At 40.8% G+C, this 23,384-nt stretch overlaps 1 protein-coding gene across 1 annotated transcript in view; it reads right to left on the reverse strand.

Moving 5' to 3' along the window:
• Nucleotides 1-22,521, reverse strand: part of LOC140232941 (large ribosomal subunit protein mL38-like) — a 54,190-nt gene extending 31,669 nt beyond the window's left edge. Inside the window, exons 1-3 of the mRNA XM_072313050.1 lie at nt 22,368-22,521; nt 7,564-7,695; nt 1,898-2,106 (exon numbers count right to left, since the gene is read on the reverse strand). Of these exons, the coding sequence (XP_072169151.1) occupies nt 1,898-2,106; nt 7,564-7,695; nt 22,368-22,521 (495 nt within the window). The remainder of the gene's footprint in view (nt 1-1,897; nt 2,107-7,563; nt 7,696-22,367) is intronic.
• Nucleotides 22,522-23,384: the final 863 nt, after the last annotated feature.

Genomic DNA, 23,384 nt, shown 5'->3' on the forward strand with positions numbered 1-23,384 from the left:
CAGCAAAATTTGTAAGCAAAGGCATAATAAACGGCCATTGAAAGAAAAATATCAGTTTCGAATAGTAAAATTCATGAAAAAGTTGCACCCGTCGTCCTTTCAACACAAATTTGACTTCAAAGCATCAGAGGCAAATGTATATAGTTTTTAATAATGTATGGACACAAATTTCCCTTAAAAATAAGATGAATACAGAAAGCAAAGCCAACATTCTATAGTAGCTCTTTCGAGTATTTACAGAGCGATGGTTATTCAAAACAATCCTGGAAAAGAGCAGAGGAAAGCAATTAATTGTTTATGTTCTTAAAGGAAGTTTATTCAAGAATACCCGGCGATAAATTCCTTTCTGAAGAAGGAATATACACGTGCGCTGGATTATCCATCAAAGAATTAAGCGTACTTTTGTGTTCGTTAGCTATTGTTAAATATATATATATATATATATATACATATACATATATATATATATACATATATATATATATATACATATATATATATATAATAATAATAAAATGAAATATGATATGTAAATTTTATTCAAAACGTGCAGTAATGAATTAATGCTGAGGAGAGAATGAGGGAAAAATCTTGGGCATCTTTTCCCTTTTTATCCAGACTAATTTTACAGTGTAGAGCTCATCTTCAATGAGTGATGTGCACGAAAGGCAAAAGAAACAAACCTGTCTAAATTCCAGATATTTTTGGGAGTTACCAATCACCTGTAGGCATCCGGTTACCATGGTAACCATGCACAATATTATACCTTACAATGTATCCCATTGTATTGCTGACATCTCTAGCACATGCCCATATATAGTTTTAAGGCGTTTCCATGAATCCTTCGTGAAATAAATGCAAAAACTGTGATAATTTTGTCATTTTCAGTGCCCCAATAGCGACAAGAGTTACCGACCCTAGTCTTAATTTCTAGCTGTTTTTATTTCCCCTTTATTTCTCTGAGTTACAGCTTGTGTATTGTGCAGAAGCCCGCTGTATTGCGCTAAGCCGAGTGAGGGTGCATGCTCAATGATTGCCACAAAAAAACGGTTCGGGCGTCACAATCGCTGGGTATGCACTCTCACTTGGCTTGCTTCAACTCGGAGAAATAAAGACGAAATAAAAACGTCTGGAAACTACACTACACCGACCCCAGCGGCGTGAAAAGTTAGTTTGCAGGCAAAAACCGATGTTTGTCGCGGAAAAAGTCTTTGTACGCTAAGACTATAACACGCACCACTGGCATTGGCGCCTGTAGCAGCGCTAGCGGTACGTGTAGTAGTCTTAGTTTGCGCAGACGCTTTCTCGAAGAATATGGTCATGTCGCAACTAAAATGGCCTGTAAAATTTCATTGATACCACAATTTCATATCACATACTACCTAGGGGTGTTCCAGAGGGTCCAACCGACCACCCCATGCAGTCAAACCTTTTCTGCGGGGTGGGTTGAACGAAGTCATTTTTTCTGGGTCGCTGCGCCTGGACTATTACCATGGCACCGTACTTTTGGGTACTGTCAAAAAATACGTCTTGCACATCTACAACCCAAGGCACACATCTGTGCCAAGTTTTATGGGAATCGGTTGAAAACTGAGGAAGTAGTTCGCGACGCAAGATTTGCAATGGAACGCCCGCCCGCCCGCCCGTCCGCTGATTCCTATATACCCCCTTCAAACTTCGTTTGGCGGGGATATAATTACTGTCAGACCAGTTACTTTTTTAGGAATGGACCAGTAAAAAGTGAACAAACTGGGTACCTATATTATTTATCAAAATGAATGGTGGCAATTTATTACTGCTCAAATCCTCAATGTGAAGAAACTCATTTGATGATGCTGTCATTTTCTTACAGGTTATCCCCATGAAATAATACACCTTAGATACAATGTGTACATACCTCTGACGGAGTGATGACATTTCCCCGGTACACAGATGAAAATTCCGACAGACCAAGCTGATAGGCAATCTTTATGGGGACAAAGGGCACAAAGTCTGCCCCATCAAACATATCTTTGAAGATGTTGTAGTGATGGGCGACAGCCCTGATGTGGTAAGGGCCACTTGTCTTCTCCCAATCCTCTGTCACCTTGTCTAGGGGTATCCTCACTAGTTTAAAAAAAAAAAAAAAAAAAAAATCTGTATAAGGTTTCCACACAAAAATTCTACCATGTACATGTTCTTCCATGTTCATCCATCAAAATCTAGTTCGTCAGGATGGTGTAATCTCCATGGGCTATTTTTTTAAATATTTTTTTAATCAAGGTCCTAACATAAATAACAGTGCAAAATTTGACGAACAATTGAAAATAGTCAAATTAACAAAATCATGATCTAAGAACAACTACAGGCATAATGATGTATGTGATATTGGACTATCAATCAAGACTGAAATCTATGTCATTGTCACAAATATATGCTACCTATGCATGTGGTGCATGATCAGTGCAGTACACTGCTAATGGAGCTAAGTATTTCAAAGGTAAACTGGTACATTTCAGAGATGTTGGGTTATTATCTTTATTCAGTGTCTTGCCCCAAATTGTTTCAAACAAGCAGTATATAGTAGCATTTATGCCAAAATGAAAATTTTGTGAATCTATGTTCAGGGCTGCACACTGGTGCCGGTCCGACGGTCAAAGACCGGTAAAAGTCACTGTCGGACCGGTAACTTTTCAGGAAATCCACAAGTTACCGGTCCGACATGACCAGTAAAAAAAAAAAAGCATTGGTGGGGTCAGTAGAAAGAAAAAGAGCAGCCCCGATCAGGGAGAAACAAAATGCAAGATATCGCACTGTTCAACAAGTTTTACACAAGTTTTCGTTTATGTCTACCGGTGCACTTTGTACAGTAAACATACATTAGTTTTGAGCACTAGCAGTCGACCAGTTATTCGCCCTCGCTTGCGCATTTGGCGCTGCTCACGCACTGCCATGCAATGCAATATAATATGCAGAGCATGTACAGTGTAACTGCTTTTCGTTTGCTTGCGATCGGCGGTCATGCCAGACAAGAAGCATTGATAGAAGCGCACGCATTTCTGGGTCATTTTACTCATGATTTTTTTAACGTAAGATCGATCCGATCCCGGCTTCGCAGCAGCGTGGCAGTTATGTTACAACTAATTTACTTGTGTCGATTTTTAGAAAAAGTAAAAACACATTCGATATTCAGCGATACAGTAAATGGATCTGATTGCGTTCATTTTCATTTTACACAGTCATTTCACAAATGAATATTTTCATTCGCTCAGAATGGTCTCATAATAAAGATAGGCACAAAAAGGATCACGAAATCGGCTCTTCCGTGTACTTTTTAAGAACGCATGCACAAAATGTGAATAGATGATACTACGGAGGAAAAAAATCATGAAATCACGGCAGTCCCGCTTACATATTTGAGGTAGAAATCGTCCCAAAAAGGATCATGAATTCGACCGGCCGCGTCGTATCTTTCAAAAGCTTATGTACGAAACGCGAAGAGATTATAGAGGAGAAAAAAAAATAAAGGACACATTTTGGTGAGTGCATCATAAAACATTACAGCCGAATAACAATTCATGAAGTCAACGCAATCCCGTTGAAATTTGAGGAAATAATAGGCGCAAAAAGGATCTTGAATTCAGTCCTGCATGCCGTGTTGCTTATCAAAAACGCATGCACAAATGCGACGAGATTATCGGGAGAAAAATAAAAACCACATTTTACCCTTCTGGTGCGTGCATCATAAAAAATTACATCTGAAGTAATTCATGAAATCGCCACAATCCCACTGATATTTGAGGTAGAAATAGGCGCAAAAAGGATCGTGAATTCGGCCGTGTCGTATAGCGGGAGAAAAATAAAGGACACATTTTCACCCCTTTTGGCGCTTGCATCATATAGATTACAGCCGAATAGTAATTCATGAAAATTTTGCAATCCCGTTGGAATTTGAGTAAACAATAATAGGCGCAAAAAGAATATCGAATTCGGCCCTGCATGCAATGTATAATTTTGAAAACGCATGCACAAATGCGAAGAAATTATCGGGAGAAAAATAAAGAACGCATTTTCAACCCTTCTGGTGAATGTATCACAAAAGATTTCAGCCGAAATAATTAATGACATATCGCAATCCCGCTGATATTTGATGTAGAAATAGGCGCTAAAAGGATCGTGAATTCGGCCGTGACGTATAGGCATGTACGCAATGCGAAGTGATTATCGGGTGAAAAATACAGGACACATTTTCAAACCCTTTTGGCCCGTGCATCATAAAGATTAGAGCTGAATAATTCTTCATAAAATCATCGCAATCCCGTTGAAGTTTGAGGAAACGATTGGCGCAAAAGAATCATGATTTTTGGCCGTGTCGTGTATCTTTTAAGAACGCATTTACGAAATGCGAAGAGTTTATCGGGGAAAAATAAAGGACACATTTTCAACCCCTTTTGGCGCGTGTATCATAAAAGATTGCATCCGAAGTCATACATGAAATCATCGCAATCCCGCTGATATTTCAGGTAGAAATAGACGCAAAAAGGATCGTGAATTCGGCCGTGTCGTATACCTTTCAAGAACGCATGTACGGAATGCGAAGAAATTATGGGGAGAAAAATAAAGAACGCATTTTCAACCATTCTAGCTGGTGCGTGCATCACAAAAGATTACATCAGAAGTATTTCATGAAATTGCCACAATTCGGCTGATATTTAATGTAGAAATAGGCGACAAAAGGATCATGAATTCAGCCGTGTCGTATACGCATGTACGAAATGCGAAGAGATTATTGGGAGAAAAATACAGGACACATTTTCAACCCCTTTTGGCCCGTGCATCATAAAGATTACAGCCAAATAATAATTCATGAAATCATCGCAATCCCGTTGAAGTTTGAGGAAACAATAGGCGCAAAAAGAATCATGATTTTTGGCCGTGTCGTATATCTTTTAAGCACGCATTTACGAAATGCGAAGAGTTTATCCGGGAAAAATAAAGGACACATTTTCAACCCATTTTGGCGCGTTATCATAAAAGATTACAGCCGAAGTTATTCATAAAATCATCGCAATCCCGCTGATATTTTAGGTAGAAATAGGCGCAAAAAGGATCGTGAAATCATTTTCAACCATTCTCGCCGGTGCGTGCATCACAAAAAGTTACATCCGAAGTAATTCATGAAATCGCTACAATTCCGCTGATATTTGAGGTAGAAATAGGTGCAAAAAGTATCATGAATTCGGCCGTGTGGTGCATCTTTTTTTAAGAACGCACTTACGAAATTCGAAGAGTTTATCAGGAAAAATAAAGGACACATTTTCAACCTCTTTTGGCGCTTGCATCTGAAAATATTACAGCCGAAGTAATTTATGAAATCGTCACAATCCCGCTAATATTTGAGGTGGAAATGGGCGCAAAAAGGATTGCGAATTCGGCCCTGCATGTCGTGAACCTTTCAAGAACGCATGCACAATGCGAATAGATTATCGGGAGAAAAATAAAGAACCCCATGAAGCGCGTGCATCAGAAAATATCACAGCTAAAACAATTCATTAAATCGTCGCAATCCAACTGACCACCAAGAGCAGGTTACGCAGCAAGTTCGTGCGCCGATGTTTAGAAAAAGTCACAAACGCATTTGATACAATCTGATTTTGTTCATTATCATTTTACACTGTAATTCACAAACAAACATTCTATTTTTTCCTATCTTTTTTAAAATTTCTTGTGCAATAAATAATGCAAGTTTAAAAAAACTATTAATCTGTAAAATGTACATGGGTAAGGGGGTACGTCCATAAGAAACAAGAAAATAAGTTTGCAAGTCATTTAATGTTTTTTTAGGTTGTCGTTGTTGACCGGTAAATTTCCTGTTCGGACCGGTAAAAAATGGTAAAACGGGGCATTTACCGGTCCGACAGAGACAGGTTGGACCGGCAGAAAAAATGGGTTAGTGTGCAGCCCTGTATGTTACACTGGACTGACATCTACGTACAAACATATGAAGGTCATATAATCAATGCTCATTGAAATTTTTTTTTGAAACTGAATAGCTTAAAATTCTATCAGAAAAGATAAGAGCCCTTAAATTCTATTGAACACTGTGTTTTTTTTTACCATTTTTAGCCTTAGTGGTGAATGTACGTTAAGTGAACTGTGCGCACGATCACGATGAAGTTGTTTTGCTTTTTCAACATCAGCCACAAATAGACTTCCAACAGCCATTGCATTCTGACTTGCGTGACAATTTTATTATTCAAAATCTGACTTTCTTGGTTCTTTGACATTCATTTTCAGTTCTTATTTGGACTACAGCAATAGATACATGTATACGGTTGGATAGAAAAGTTGGGCTCAGACTACCGGTACATCTTCAATTTTTTTTTGCATGACTCGTGTGACAGGCAACAACTGTTTTTTGAAATATAATACTTCAATCAGATTGGTTTTCATATAAATCTCTATATATCAGATGTTAAAGCCCAAACAAAGTTCTGGTATGCCTGCAAAAGTTGTCAAATTTTGCTCCAAAATGTGAATGTATGCCTAGGAAATGTGCGGAATAACGCTGTAATAACAAGATATTCGATGGGTAAGGACGAAAATGGGATATATTAACCAAAAACATTCAGTCTCGGAACTTACCCGAACGGGGTCAGGCTAGACTCGGACTCGGGGATAACTCGGCCTCGCTTTGCTTGACGGCGGGATGAGTTGTACTGGTTTTCCCTCTGGATTGTACAGTACTATGCATACGGGAGCGGCCTGTATAAACTACATTGTAGCGTTCTGGCTACTCGCAGTAATGGTCCGAGTTGTTACAACACGCGCATCAAAAACCTCTTTGGCGCGCATGCAAAATTAGTGTGCGCCTCTTAAGCACCTCTAAAAACAATCAAAGACAATTGATAAACAACAACAAAAACTTCAAAGACCGCGCGTCTCAGCAACTGAGGTGATGAGGACCGCGCGCTGTCCATTTGTTTTGTACAGGATTAGCACGCACTTTCCTGTCTGCTCAGTAAGGCCTCGTTTGGTACCCGTATAGTAGTATTATAGAGTACTCATGAACATGGCGATCACGAACTGTGTGTAAATTGTCTGAAATAGGGTCGAGTTTTCCCTGAGACCGAGTTAGTCTGGAGCCTTCTGGAATAAAAGTCGGTCTACCGACTTTTATTATTTTTCTCAAAATACTCCAAAACGACTCATCATTCCGGCAAACCGCGTCAGCCAGGTAAGTTTCTTTGTAGACTCTTTCGATATATTGCAAGCAAATATGAAATGGTGCCAGACGGGTTCTCAAGCCCTTACCAGAACTTAGTTTTCACTTTAAACCTGTTAATGTCCACTATGTGGAATATAAATGAATTTCAATTTCAATTTGAATATATAGGCCACGAGCTAGACAATAAGTATAATGGGCCCACAAGCTAAATACTATCGGGCTTCATATGCCTAGCGTTGGTTAGGGATAGGGTGGATCACCCCAAACAGGCTATTATACTATACACATTCATCACACTTGCAGCAACTGCTCAAGTATTGAGTAAAACCCTTTACAAAATGTCACTCAATGCTTACAAGTCCTGTGGCGAGCCTGAGCCTCTAAATCCTCTTTCTTTCTCTGTTCCTGAATGACAGCAGCTCTCTCTCTGAGTACTCTCCGTCTGCGTATGCTAGGGGGTGGGAAACCAATGTCTACTCCAACTGATGCTAAAAGGCAAAGAAAAAGAAAATGGAACAGAAACTAGATATATCGCTACGGCGACTGATATGCCTCCGCCATAATGCATGGTTCTCCTAAGAGGTCTATAGTACAATGTCTTGACAATGTGTGTTGACAGTTTCACACAATTGGCAAAATATTAAAATGACAGGTTTGCCACAAATGTGCTGAATGTTCACTTTCCTAGAACTAGGTTCAATTGGATGAATGATTAAAATGTCAGAGTGCAGGTATTTGGGGAACTGATGATTTTTACTTGACTTTTGACCCTTTTATAAGTTTATGAATTGAGTAATTATCAAAGTATTGAGAAAAAGTATAATTTCAGTATCAAATGGGAAAAAAGCATTATCTAAACCTGGCCTTTGACCTTTGACCTCACAATTCCAAAGAGAATCACTGTTAGGTTGAACATGCATAAATATGTAAGTTTCACGATGATACCTTGAGTTACTTTTGAGATATGGAGGAAAAAGTGTAATTCAGCACTTTCACTTGACCTTTGACCTTTCGACCTTTGACCTTTTGGCAAGAAAATTCCCACAGAATATATATTGGGTAATACATGCATACATCAAGTTAAAAAAAAAAAATAAAAACCTTCAGGCATTGCATAAATATAAGGAAAGCAGTGATATTTTGAGGAGTTGACCTTGACCTTTGACCCCCTGACCTTTGAACCATGACCCCCAACTTCCCTAGATAATCACTGCCCATTGGAACAAGCATATATACTAAGTTTGGGATACTGTCAAAAAATACGTCTTGCACATCTACAACCCAAGGCACACATCTGTGCCAAGTTTTATGGGAATCGGTTGAAAACTGAGGAAGTAGTTCGCGACGCAAGATTTGCAACGGACCGACCGCCCGACCGTCCGCTGATTCCTATATACCCCTTCAAACTTCGTTTGGCGGGGGTATAATACAAGGCACACTTACGATACCCCAAAGTCTCAGCTACAACATATTAAAATCTGGGAGAAATTCACCAAAGGATAAGTGAGCTAGTGCTCGATAAAGATAGTCATGTCAATTTTCACTTCCAGAAAAACTGCACTCCCATAGAGATAACACGTAAACTGGTCAAATTTGACAAGGTTACTTTCAATTCATTTTTACGAGGTGATGCCGTCATCCAATCAAAATTTTGATAGTACATTTGTGAAAGAGCATAACATACTGAAATCTGGGTGAAAATCAGTAAAGGATAAGTGAGATACGCTTGAGTAAACTTGAAATTTGATGACGTCATTTTGAAAATTTACTTTTTTTATTTTATTAAGAAATTTGATATCTTTTAATCATTTTTCCAGCATTGCCAACCCATGAAATGACATGTACAACTCATCAGCTTTCAGAATATGTAAAGAAAATGATGGGTCACCGTCCATTCGGATTGGATCTAAAATTGGCGGTTTTTTGGCATAGTTGCACTGTACATCGCCATTGACGCGTGTGCAGAATTTCAACTTTGACGGGCCCGTATGACGTCATATTGAGTCGGATTGACTTGAAACTTGGTAGAAATATTCCTTGACATTTCAGACATCCGATCTGTGTGAAAAAAAAAAAACGGGAAATTTCTATTGCATATGAGCTGTGCGTGCGTAAATGCGCGCGCGCGTACGCGTTCATCCAATTTTTTCAATTTTTCAAAAAATGCTCCAAATGATCTGAAACGTGTGCAAAAAAATTTTGAGCTCGATTGGAGCATAAATATTTCAACGCGCGCGTACCGGCACGTTTTAAGGGTAGAGATGAAATTTGAGAATATGAGTAGAAAGAACTTGACTTGAACTATATGAGACGTAAATTTCATTGAAAAATTCAATTCCATTAATGAGATATGAATGAAAATGTGTTTTCATATAATGACGTTATAGTGACGTCACGGTCGACTGATCACAATGATTTTATTAGGTCTGTCGTCTTTGAGACAAGATACATAAATGGTATAAGTTTGAAATTGATAGGCAAAGGACTTTCTGAGCTAACTGCTGCACAACTTTTGAGGAGAAATGAGAAAAAGAAGAAGAAGAAAGAATCCGTACAGAAACGGAAGGTGATCCGAGAGGATACTCGGATCTCAAAGAGGATACTCGGATCACCTAACGTACAACATGTACAAAACAAGGAAAAGTAGAAATTACACGGTGCGTAATATATGTCCCCGCCGGAAATAGCATTTTGTAGCAAAATGTGCAATACAGGTCAAAAATCAAGGTCAAAGGTCAAAGATGTCAAAGGTCAAAATTCTGTGTAAAGTTTTGAAGCCCTCACCTAGTGCCATCACATAAAGCAAACTGAATCGAAATCGGGTTAGAAATGGCGAAGGAGTAGCATTTTGTAGCCAATGTACAATACAGGTCAAAAATCAAGGTCAAAGGTCAAAGAAGGCAAAGGTCAAAATTCTGTCTAGAAGTTTTGAAGCCCTCACCTAGTGCCATCACATAAAGCAAACGGAATCGATATCGGGTTAGAAATGGCGAAGGAGTAGCATTTTGTAGCCAATGTACAATACAGGTCAAAAATCAAGGTCAAAGGTCAAAGAAGGCAAAGGTCAAAATTCTGTGTAGAAGTTTTGAAGCCCTCACCTAGTGCCATCACATAAAGCAAACGGAATCGAAATCGGGTTAGAAATGGCGAAGGAGTAGCATTTTGTAGCAAAATGTACAATATAGGTCAAAAATCAAGGTCAAAGGTCAAAGAAGTCAAAGGTCAAAATTCTGTGCAGAAGTTTTGAAGCCCTCACCTAGTGCCATCATATAAAGCAAACGGAATCGAAATCGGGTTAGAAATGGCGAAGGAGTAGCATTTTGTAGCAAAATGTACAATATAGGTCAAAGGTCAAGGTCAAAGGTCACGACTGAAATTCTGTGTAGAAGTTTCAAAGCTCCCTTGTAGTGCTATCATATAAAGCAAACAGAATTAAAATTGGCTCATAAATGACAGAGAAGTAGCAAATTGAAGATTTTGATCACACACGGACGCACACACGGACACACGGACGGACACACGGACGGACACACGGACGGACACACACACGTACGGAGCCCGTTTCATAGCCCCCTGCTCGAACTCGTTCGGCGGGGACAAAAAGGCCTTCAGCCCAACTTATGGTGCCACTTCCAGGTTTCTTCAGCTGACGAGCAAAAAAAAAAAAAAAGGTCTTCAGCACAAAAAACAAAGGCCTTACCGCACTCACACTTCAAGGTTTCATCCATCTCTAGTGCCACTTCCAGGGTAAAAAAAAAAGTGAGGGGGGGGGGGGGGGGAGACCCAAAGTGGTGACACCCTATGTATTTCTATGTATGGTGCAAAAAAAGCTTTCACACGAAATTACTTTTTTTTTTCTGTACGACAGACTCGAGTTTGGTTACTCACATTCCATAATGTATCAATGAATTAGTGTGGCTCTATATCCATGACATTTAATAATTTTCTATTCATAAGAAAAACGCTTCAACATAAATTCCATCCTGTCGCGCCACGGGATGGAATTTACATTGGTACGTGTGACGGGATAGAATTTTTATACCATAATGGGCTAGAAAAGTGTTCCTAATTTGAACAGAATAAAAAGACTAGTAGGGACACTTGTGAAAAGAGTTACTATGTGGTCAAGGGGTATCTTCCCCTACATTAGTATCTCTACCCCCCCCCCCCCCCCCCCCCCCCCCCCCCGGTCTGATTGACTATTAAGGTTGACCAATTGAAGTTAAAGGGGTGGTATAGTTTTGGTCGAGATGGAGCTTCAAGTTTTCATCTCTTTTTGTGAGATAATGAGAAACCTCCTATGAAATATAAAAGAACATGTACAAGTTCTAAGAGGGATTCAAAGTATATTTGATGAAAATTGGTTTTGAAATGGCTGAGATATCCAAAATAAAGTATTGGTAAAACAAATTGATCCTAAAAAAGGTGAGTTTCACCTTTTTCAGCAACAGGATTGTATATCAGTCACAGATTACTGTCATTATTGTTTTAATCACGTTTCACATATAAATGGGATACAATTGTATGATTACTTTGTCCACAACAAATGTATTATGAAAGTTTGTGCATTTTCTCACCAGACACATTTCATGATGATGATGTCTAATAAAAATACATTGGTATCTGTCAATGGGACATTTCTCACATTTATTCCTTTGGTAAGATTTCACAAGGGGTATGAATGCATTGTCCAAAACGCAAATATGAAAAATACCCATCTGCTCATTTTCTCACTATGGACATATTTTGTAAATTAGATGTCTCGCCAATCTAAAAAAAAAAACTAGAAATGTCGCTATGGCGACCGATGCCTCCGCCATAATGCATGATTCTCCCAATAGGTGTATAGTACAATGTCTTCACAATGTGTGATGACAGGTTTCACATAACTGGCAAAATATTGAAATGACAGGTTTGTCAGAAATATCTTGAATGTTCACTATCCTAGAACTGGGTTTGCTACAAATGTCTAAGAGTGCAGGTACACATATTTGGGGAATTGAGGATTTTTACTTGACTTCTGACCGACCCTTTAATAATTTAATGCAATGAGTAATTCTCAAGGTATGAAGAAAGAGTGTAATTACAGTACAAAATAGATTTTTTCTTTGCATTTTAACCTGGCCTTTGACCCTTAACCTTTGACCTTCTGGCTGGAAATTTCTCAGCGAATCTCCATTAGGTAATACATGTATATATTAAGTTTTAAAACTAATAATGCAAGCATTGCATATACTAGTAGATGAGGAAAATAGTAAAAATTTTGAGTTGACCCCCTGACTATTGACAAATGATCCCTAAGTTCCCTAGATAATCCCTGCCAGTCAGTACATGCGTATGTACCAAGTTCCATGAAAATACAATGAACCATTTGTGAGAAAAGTGAAATTGTAACATTTTCACCTAACCTTTGACCTTATGACATGAAACTCTCTCTGGATAATCTTTATGCAGTAGTACATGTCTACACAAAGTTTCAAGAAAATACCTTCGGGCATTGCATAGATATGGGGGAAATAGCAACATTTTTAGCATTTGACCTTGACTTTGTAGACCTTTGACCTCTTGCCAATGTCACTAAAATCTACTCAACTAATCGCCCCATTATACATCATCCTTGGACCAAGTTTGGTGAAAGCTGCTTCATCCAGTTTTGAGTTATCACGTAAAGAGATACATTTTAGGATTTGACCTTGATCCTTGACCTTTGACCTCTGTCCGATTTCTCTAAAAAAATTAATCAAGTAATTGTCCCATCATACATCATCCTCGGACAAAGTTTGGTGAAATTTGCTCTATTCAGTCTTGAGTTATCACGTAAACAAATACAATTTCATGATTTGACCTTGACCTTTGAATTTTTCAGGTAAGGTACCTGCTTTATGGATTTCTGATGTTTTGTAGTCGAGTAAATCTCATAGTGGTGTTCTTTACACCAAGGACTAATGTTAGATCTAACAGTTTGTTTCAGTAGGCCTACTAGGACCCATATCTCGAAAGAGTGGCCTGACCACGTAGATTCTAACACAGTGTCGCCGCTTCGCGATCCCAGCGCTGGTGTAGGTATAGTGCTAGCGTACTTCCGTATCCATGTAGATATCTCAAAATTCACCTTGCCAAATGGCACCAAACTCACAGGAAGTACTTTATGATTCATATCCAACAGCTCACATTAATTGGAAACAAATCGCATGTCGGGAAGCGTAAGTGTAGATGTCGACTTTCCTGTCGGCGTCGCTAAAAATAATCTGCTCTACGACTAACAGGAGTGATTGCGGCCAGGCCCTACCTAGAGGGTCTATCTGCTGCGCACGCACAGACTGAAGTTAGCCATTTAATATCATGAGACAAATCTTTCAAGTAATCGGGGGCAATAAATAAATTTACAAATTATTTGTGGTAAGTTGAATGAAAAATGTAGTTCCTATATCACACAAGTCGCAAAAATCATTACACTTTTGAGTTTAGTTCTCGCATAAATTCCCCGTTCGCACAGTACTAGTCGGCTAACTTCAGTTCTAGATTGTGCATCTTGTGTTCGCCAAGATCTCTCGCGAAGAGTGATTTTTTTTTTGAGTGACGACTTGAAAGTCGGTGTCAATATTGATACTTCTCGATTACTGATTTCGTTCAAATATAAGAGAATACTTTGAAATATGCTATGAAGTATATCCTGTAATTTTGGTGCGATTTGGTTTAGTGAAATTTGAGATATCTACATGGATAGAACAGTACACAAGCGCCGCCTGCTAGCTAAATTAGGCCTAAGCGTCGTCTGCTACTCGATACGAATTAACGCACGCGTATGCAAGCACTTGTAATCAGTAATAGTGAGAGCACCTGTGACATCATAACATCCGGGCTCGTCAGCTCATTAGCATAATACTCACCTAAAAAGTTCCATTTTTAGCATTAAATTACGGACTTAATCGTTATGAAATTTTGATTCTGTTTGCACCGCTGGGTCTTTTAGAATTAAAAGAACAACATATAAAAAAATTAAAAACCGGTAAAATGCCCTTTTAACTGGTCGTGTGGCCAATATCGAGCAATTTGGGATTTGGATTTCCGCATGCGCGGAAGTTTCACCTTGCGTACGTCTGTGCAGTCTTATGTATTATAAGTTGCCATTCGTTTGCATGTAATCCTGACTGAAAGGATAAATCGAATGGATGAGAAGTTGTTACATAGATTGTAATCCTATTTTGACAAAAGACATGTCTGTTTACAAACATATCTATGAAATTTGTCTGTCTGTGCACGAAATTAAAAAGGTTCGTGCTGCTGTTTTCTCAGCCCGTCTGCTCCGTCTGCGCTACCAAGCTTGTGTCTGGGGGTCGCTCGCTATGCTTCAATGCACATTGGCATGCATGCATGCTACAGTGCACTTGCAGCCGACACATTTTTCTGCACGCGTAACGGACGCAAATGATGACGTAATGGTGGTCGGTCTCCCTCTTTCAAGTTCATGGTTACAAACAAAGTGCGAGTGGCCCATGAAAGCATGCTAGAATCAAAATTAAAAAATAATTTTTTAAAAAATTCGACTAAGTTTGTGAAGTGACAGTGTCAGAGATGTATTTTGGAGTACTTAAGCTTCTTAAAGAATCTATGTGAAATTTCAGCATTAGTATGATTTAGTTTTTTTTTGTGATGGTACCTAGGTAACAATCTTAAGCGGGGTGACGGTATTCGGGCCCCCCGACGAGGTGCAGGCACCTCACTATATTGACCAACAAGTATGTCTAAGGCGAAAAACTTCTCATTTATGATAAGGCATAATGACATTTGCTGGGTCAGTTGAAGCGAAAAACTGACCCAGCAAATGTCATTACTATAATTGAGAAGTTTTTCGCGGAATTAGACATAGCCTAATTGTCCGTCAACTCACTATAAATTTACTAGGGCCTACTGATAATGGACCAAACCTAGCTAAATGCTTCGCTTTTTTAAGCTTTGTCACATCAAGTTTTGCCATCCGATCTTAAAGATAATATAAAGTTTTGGTATTACCTCAAAAGTTTCCCTGAATTTCCTTGTCTTAGTTTGTGTTTCAGGTTAAAGTACCATTCATATAACTAACACTGTGAGACTTATTCGCCCCAAAGTGCTCTCATGTCTTAGTAATCATGCAATAATGGTTTCATACCAGAGCCGCCGCCGTACGGCGGCGAGGTAGTACACGTATTGTGCGAATATCACTGCGACCAGCAGCGTGCAGCCCCATACGCATACTGTGTAGCTAACTGCGACCAGCAGCCCCATACGCATAGCTAAATGGGGCTTCGCATTGTAGCTTACAGGATCATGACAGATTTAGTATCGCGGGTAAATATCAACTTAAAATCCAAAAATTTCTTCAATTTAAAGACTTACCAGTTAAGTTGAAGTATTGAAAACAGGCTTTGGGCAACGTTTGGTTTTGCCAATAGTCCCTTTCTGTTCGAATTGATGACTGAATGTGACTCGGTCGAGAGGACCTTGGGAGAGCTACGTACACTGAATTGACGGCCAGCGCATGCGCACACAAACATCTTATCCGTTCATGGATTTGAAATTTGTTCGCATGTGATGTGTGCGTATGCGCTGGCCGTAGTAATCAGTGTATGTAGCTCTCCCACGGTCCTCTCGACAGAGTCATATTCAGTCATCAATTCGAACAGAAAGGGACTATTGGCAGAACCAAACGTTGCCCGAAGCCTGTTTTCAAGACTTCAACTTAATTGGTAAGTCTTCAAATTGAAGAATTTTGTGGATTTTAAGTTGATATTTGCCCGAGATACTAAATCTGTCATGATCCTGGATGCTACAATGCGAAGCCCCATTACGCTATGCGTATGGGGCTGCTGGTCGCAGTTAATTGCATGATTACTAAGAAATGAGAGCACTTTGGGGCGAGTAAGTCTCACAGTGTTAGTTATATGATAGATACTTTAACCTGAAACACGGAAATTCAGGGAAACTTTTGACATACCAAAACTTTTTATTACCTTTAATTCTTAGGTGTCTATTTAATTTCAATATTACCACTAATAGGACGGTTGTAGTACTGTATTAGCAGGCCCTAACCTAGCCCCGGAGACCCCGCCGCTGCGGCGGGGTCCTGGCGGCTACCCCGCAGTTTCGTTCAAGTGAGAATCACGAACAACTCCCTATTGCCACATATACGGCAACTTCACAAATAAACCATGGCTAAATGTCCATCATAAACACAGTTACAATATAAAATGAAATATACACTACCCCATTGCCCTGATCCTTCTCACCAATTTATCTGGAAACTGCATAATTTTCCACATTTTTTAGGAGTAGGCGGTCTGCCCTAGTAGAGAGCTTTGCTGCTATTTTGAACGTGTATATCCATCAGTACGCATCTACGCATGCGTAAATAATGACGTCAACGTTACGGACGCAAAAGGATATGAATAATGCATTATCGCACGGTGAATATGCATCATGTAGCGAGTAAATACAGCTGTCAACGCACTGCACTGAATGCATAGTGTGCGCATGTGCAAGTGATTGTGAGTTTAAGTGAGCATCGGTGAGCTGAAGATATTTGCCTTATAAGACAGCATTTTCTGCATCATAAGCAATGAAATGCATCAAACAGTCGCCGATGTGAATCATTTAGGTTTAGTCCACCCATGTAAGTATTCCCAGTAGTTTTTGTTGAAAAATTAAGGAAATACAGCGCCGGAACGGCACCCGTTTGGTACAACATTAAAATATCGAGGCCAAAACGGCGCAGCCCCAACACTGTACGTTGTACGTTGGGGCTGCTGGTCGCAGTTAGCCCTAACCTAACTATACACAGCCCAGTCGCATATTCGCACAACGTATTAACCCTATCTGTGTCACGGGCCGATTAAATCGGCCCAAAACCTGCCATGTAATTGCTTCGGCCGATCTCACAAGCCCTATTTTGATTGACAGATTACTTCAAAGGCTATGACACTACCACTCTATAAACTCATTTGTGATTGGCTGACAGTGTAAGGAAACGATATCCAGTGTGAAAAAAAGCTTTCCCATCTTCAACCAATCAGGAAAGCCTTCTCAAAGTCCAAGAAATTGTGGTGGCCCCGCCCATGTTTATTTGCATTCAGACTGCAATGTATTGTGTACAGTTTTGCTAAAGGTTTCTTGTGTGGAGAACCTACACAAATCTGTATATGTGGGACTGTAATAGAATTGCTGAGTGCGATGAAAAGATCGTACACATGGGTCAATTTTCATCCATTTTATCTAAGTCAAAAAAGTAAAATATGAAGTGAAAATATTCAGGATAGGGATTTCAACATCTTTGAATTCTGTGAAGGGGTATAGTTCCAGTGATATCGGCATCATAAATGAACTGTAGAATAAATGAACACTGCACATTCAGAGCAGCAGTTGCAGCTGTTTACTCAGCACTAACAGCGGTGCAATGGGTCTCTAGTTAGCTGGGGCTAGCTCGCTAGCGGGCCAAGCGGGGTAGGTTGCTAGGAGCAATAAGGTTACAGTAACCTCCTACCTGAAGCTGCACAGTCTTGGTCTCAAAGCCGAGGTATGTTTGACTGTCGATCATTTTTATCCAATAAACCAGGCCTCGAATTAACCGACGGCCACCGACGGCCATGGACGTCGGTGCCCCTCTCGTTGGCCGCAATGCCTTTTTTTAATTCCTTGATCAAAGTTACGGCCATAAAAAATGTGCCCTTTTTCTTGTGGCCGTGGTGCCCTTTTAGAATGAAAGTTATTATTTATGACGTGTAATATGCCCTTTCTCAAAGTCTACACTTTAATAAGCTTGAACAACTTTCCTGATCTCAAATATCATACCTTCAGTTCACTCGCGTCCCAATATATCTGATTCAAGCTCAAAGTATCTTTCCGAGATACGAGATGACGTGTACGTACATGTACGCTCAAGTGTACGCCCGACTGGCTTTTACCGTCCCGACTGCCTCCGCAGCGCAGCGGCGGGCCGGAGCAAGTGGTTGCAAGCCATGCTAAAAAATGCCAGGCCTGTCGGACGGCTGCGAGCATTGCCATCTCTCTCGCTCTGCATTCATGCCCGCCGCATGCTCAAAGCAAAATGGCGCCGGAAGTGCTCCAAAGCGAGCGCGGCGTATGCGTTGAGAACGTACAGAACCTACATCGTATTGCGTATGGCCTACTGCCTAACGTTGTCTGCTGCGGAGAGATCTTATGCGTGCGTGCGCCGCTGGAGTGCAGCAGCACGGTCGATAGCATACATCTCTATGGGGCATTCACATCACGTATAAACACCCAACATGCCCTTTCCAATGTGGCCTTGGTGCCCCTCTGACTGACCCAAGTGCCCTGGCCTCTTGGAAAAAGTGCCCTTTTCTAAATGGCCTTGCCCCTCCAAAATCCTATTTCGAGGCCTGAATAAACCGTTACTTTATGAAACTTGTGTTCAATGTAGGTTTATCAAAAAGCAAATGACTACAGTGATAGTTCAATTCTGTTTCTTCAATGAGGAGAGTGCAAATAGAAGTCCAGCATACTCGACAGGAATGGACATTCTGAAGACTGAATATTTTCAGTGACAAATTTTACCCTCAGATTATCTTCTCATTAATGGCAATATTATAGGACACGAATAATCTAAACTACAAGTAAAAGCTGGACTATATTCAATTAATATTTTCATCCTGACTAGATGTAGATCCTAAGCACGTTTTATCTACTTTCAGGCCAACATTTCATTCATAAAATCAGAAATTATGCAAAGTGTGTGAAATGTAGGTTGTACTTGCCACACACTTTTGTTCATAAAATGAAAAGTACTAATGCTTCTGGCGAAAAAATCACATCATCTGAAAGCTGAATAAATTCTCTACAACATTAGTGCAGACCTTTTTGGGATATAAGAGCATGTTGTGTGATTGACCGAAAGATCGGTCTGTATCTGTCCGTCGGGGAATGTTCCGCGGAGACTGCGTCTGGCTTCACGGATCCCCTCCGTATACAGACCGAAGTCAATGATTGCGGCTCCTGTGTGGAGCAGTCGCGCACAGATCAAACGTTACGATAAACCAAATTTCAGACAGCTTTTTTACATTCAAACAAGTTTGACATGACATGACACATTATGCAGCAATATTTGGGATAAATTTCTCAATTGTGCAATCGAAATACTCACATAAACTCGGTTATAACGCAGACATTTTCTCGATATCGCAACATCGCCGTTCGCAAGGTGTAAGTCGCCATCTTGAATCTGTAAGCCAATCACATGCGAGGTACATGTTTTAGTAAAACAAACACGTAGAAACTACCTCGCATGTGATTGGCTAATAGATTCATAGTGTATGTTTCTGCAGTTTTGAACGTAACGACGCAACAGGCTGTGTTTTACGTTGAAAATTCTACTAAAATTTTGGATTATTCATTAATCTGGCGAGTTTAATGTATTCTTAAAAAGCTAATTTCAATATACAAGCTTAAATTTGCCGACCTAGGGCCGTGAATTAGACGCAATCGAGAAGGGTGAGGTACCTCACCCAATTTTCCATATGGCATAGAGACAGTGGTTAAGAACATCCAAACAGCAATGGGTACTGTAACCTTCCGTCTGTCTACGGAGGACAGCGTTAATGACAAAATATAAAAAGAGTCCTCCGGACAGACGGATCTTTCTGTCTAGTTGTGTGAGAAAATGAGGTGGTAACATGTAACGTTAACGTTAGAGGTAAGTCTGCAAAGATAATTATGACATAAGAGGGCATCCTACTTAAAATTTGAGTGCGCCCTCACTCACATTATTATGCAATATGAAAGTATAGTCTATAGACCATAAGCTTTCAAATGATTGTACTGTAGATATCTCAAAAGGGCTATCCTGGGTTTTAGGGGTCTAAATTATTTTGGGCTTCTAACTTCAGCACAGGCATAGATACGGACTATGGAAAGCCACATAGGATTAGGGTTAGAGTTATAGGGTTAGGGTTAGGGTTATAGGGTTAGGGTTAGGGTTATAGGGTTAGGGTTAGGGTTTAGGTTAGGGTTAGGGTTTGGGTTATGCACTTGTCAATTGTAGTCCCGGCCCATGGGTACCCGGGGATGGCCGGGACTTGCATCCCACTTGCAATTTTGGGAGTTACACTACCCGGCCAAGTCCCGGCCAAGTCCCCAGCAGGCCGGGCAAAATTGAAGTTGAAATCCCCGGCCAATTCCCCGACAGTCCGGGCAATATTTGTGCAGAAATCCCCGGCCAAGTCCCCGACAAGTCGGGCATATTTGTATAGAAATCCCCGGCCAAGTCCCGACCCTCAAGGCCCGGTCACACTGCCCAAAAGTCGCGTAAGATTGCGTGAATCACGCAAGAAATTTGGTTTTGCGCGTGCTTGTCCGTTGAGAATTTTCGCTGATTTACGCGATGAAGATAATCACCGATGAATTGTGCAAGAACTACGGAAATATCACTCAAAAATCACTAATCAGCGCATAGGCACGCAAAGGCCCCAAATAGGGCGAATTCGTGATTGTGCGTGACGCCTGACGACAGAGGTCCACGGAAAATCACGCATAATCTGCGCTTTATCACAATTAACTGCGTATGAATCGCACATAAACGTGATAGCGGCAACATTTTCGCAAACGATCACTGATATTCCACGCATATTTCGCGCGTTGTTCGCGTAAGAACGCAAACTACGCAAAAATTACGTAAAAACTAAAACAGCGCAATACTGCCTAGAAGTGTGTAAACTTTTACGCGAAGCCGAGTTTTGAGCTGCTCAAAAACCTGGCTTTTGAGAACCTGTCACACTGCCCAAAAGTCACGTAAACGCATGAATCACGTAAGAAATTCGAGCCTTATTTTACGCGATACGATGCGCGATTTGCGCATTTCATGAGTTTGTCTACAATTTTGAACCTTCGTAGTTGTCAGCCGATGTGCGCCGGATCGGCACTTTACGCAATTCCATGTTTTGAGGAGCTCAAAACTCGGCTTCGCGTAAAAATTTACGCAGTATTGCGCTGTTTTACGTAATTTTTGCGTAGTTTGCGTGGTTCTTACGCGAACAATGCGCGAAATATGCGTGGAATATCAGCGATTGTTCGCAAAAATGTTGCCGCTATCGCGTTCACCGACTCTCCACTGACAAAAAAGCAGACTATAAATAATGTCGCCTGTTTCGCGCTTGAAACACCTATGTATCACTGAAAATCACTGAAAAAAAAATATTGGCGTAGGCCTATGTATCTCTAACAGAACACGGTAAATACTCACGAAATACTGATCGAGGAATCACTAATGTATCACTAACATTAGTAACAACTCACGTATGATTGTGGTGCTATATTTTTGCGTGATCTTTCCGTAGTTCTTGCCCAATTCACCGGTGATTTTTCATTGCGTAAATCAGCGAAAATGGTAAAATTCTCGACGGACAAGCACACAAAACCAAATTTCTTAGTTACCGGTACGTGATTTATGCGATTACGCAACTTTTGGGCAGTGTGACCGAGCCCGCCCGCGTGGAATCGCGTAAAGCGCCGATCCGGCGCACATCCGCGGACAATACGATCGAAGGTTCCACGTCAGAAAAATTCATGAAATGCGCAAATCGCGCATGTTTCGCGCTAGGCTCTTTACGTGATTCATGCGTTTACGCAACTTTTGGGCAACGTTACGGAGTCCTCAATAGCGGGGAATTGCTAGTCAAGCGAAATAATTTATGGTCACATCACCGTACTGGAAATGGTACAACTACAAGTCATAATCAACTCTCAAGCAAAATCTGGCTCAATCCCGGCCAAAATTCCCGCCCCAAATGCCTGCCATTTGGTTGGAGCGAATTTCCCCCGACAAACCCCGGTTTATTCCCCACCCACCGGGGCAAAATAAGTGAATCTCCCCCGACAAACCCTGGTCCATTCCAGACCCACCGGGGCAAAAATAATTGAATTTCCCCCGACAACACCCCGGTACATCCCCGGCCCACCGGGGCAAATTAAGTGAATTTCCCCCTACAAAGCCCGGTCTATTCCCGACCCACCTGGGCGAAAAAAATGCTGAAATCCCCGCCCAACTTGGTTGCAAGTCCCGGCCATCCCCGGGTACCCATAGGCCGGGACTTCAATTGACAAGTGCATAACCCTAACATAGTGTTAGATCTATTCTAACATGTTAACTGCTTACCGTTTCCTGAGCGCCCGCCTGAGGCTGAGCGGCATGTTGCTACACCGGAAAGTACAGACGTTGAACTGAATCTGTCTGGAACGTTATACGGAAGAAATAATCGTCGATAACATACCCTACAAGATGTTGTTATAAGTTTCCTAATATGAGCCATTATCTAGATAGAGAAAGAACCATTATCTAAATAGAAAAAGACGAGTAAAATGTACAGTAGGTGCCCCAGCGCGACCCGACCGTTTCATGACATGTGCTACGTATCAAATCAGAGCAGCGCTTCACAGCAAAAGCTTCACATAAGCGACCCTACCCCATCCCAACACGTAAACACGTACAGCGCTGCGCCTCGCATGCACCCGCACTGCACGTGTACCGGCGGGGACCCATGCGAATGCCCATGATCGATCCAGAGCGCGTCGCGTGGGTACGATACGGGTACCGTACCCGGGTAAGGGCGCCTTCTTCTCCTGATGATTCAGTCTGCCTCCTTCAATAGACTGAAGATTCTTGCAGACTGGTGCTATTTACATTATAATACAATTTATTTACAGATATTTACAAGCACATAGAAAAGTTGACGAAAAAACTAGCCACTGTGATCAACCGTTAGACGGTTTCGAAATGATCCCACAGATGGCGCTGAAACAATTTCTGACGACAGGGAATTCCAGTTCCTGACAGTTCTTGGGAAGAACGAATGGCGACCCAAGACATTACGACCCGAACCTTGGACAGCTCGAGTCCCCGGTCGGGTTTGCCATGAGATAGGTGTTCTACAATTAACATTCAAGTTTCTTTTTTATTTAAACATAATCCTGCAATTCCTTGTTGTTCCCTGTCTTGACTGCAATATGGCTGAGCTAGGCCTTCCAGGTGCAGTGCAGTGGGTCATACTTTACTAAATTTTCATTCTTGCCTCAACAATCCCAGGAATTCCAGTTAGGCCTACCAAGGAGCTATAAATAGCTCCTTGGGCCTACCCTATTCGTTTTTTATGTCACGTCATGATATATGATACAT

This window comes from Diadema setosum, chromosome 9 (genome assembly GCF_964275005.1).
Source record: "Diadema setosum chromosome 9, eeDiaSeto1, whole genome shotgun sequence".
Classification (NCBI taxonomy): domain Eukaryota; kingdom Metazoa; phylum Echinodermata; class Echinoidea; order Diadematoida; family Diadematidae; genus Diadema; species Diadema setosum.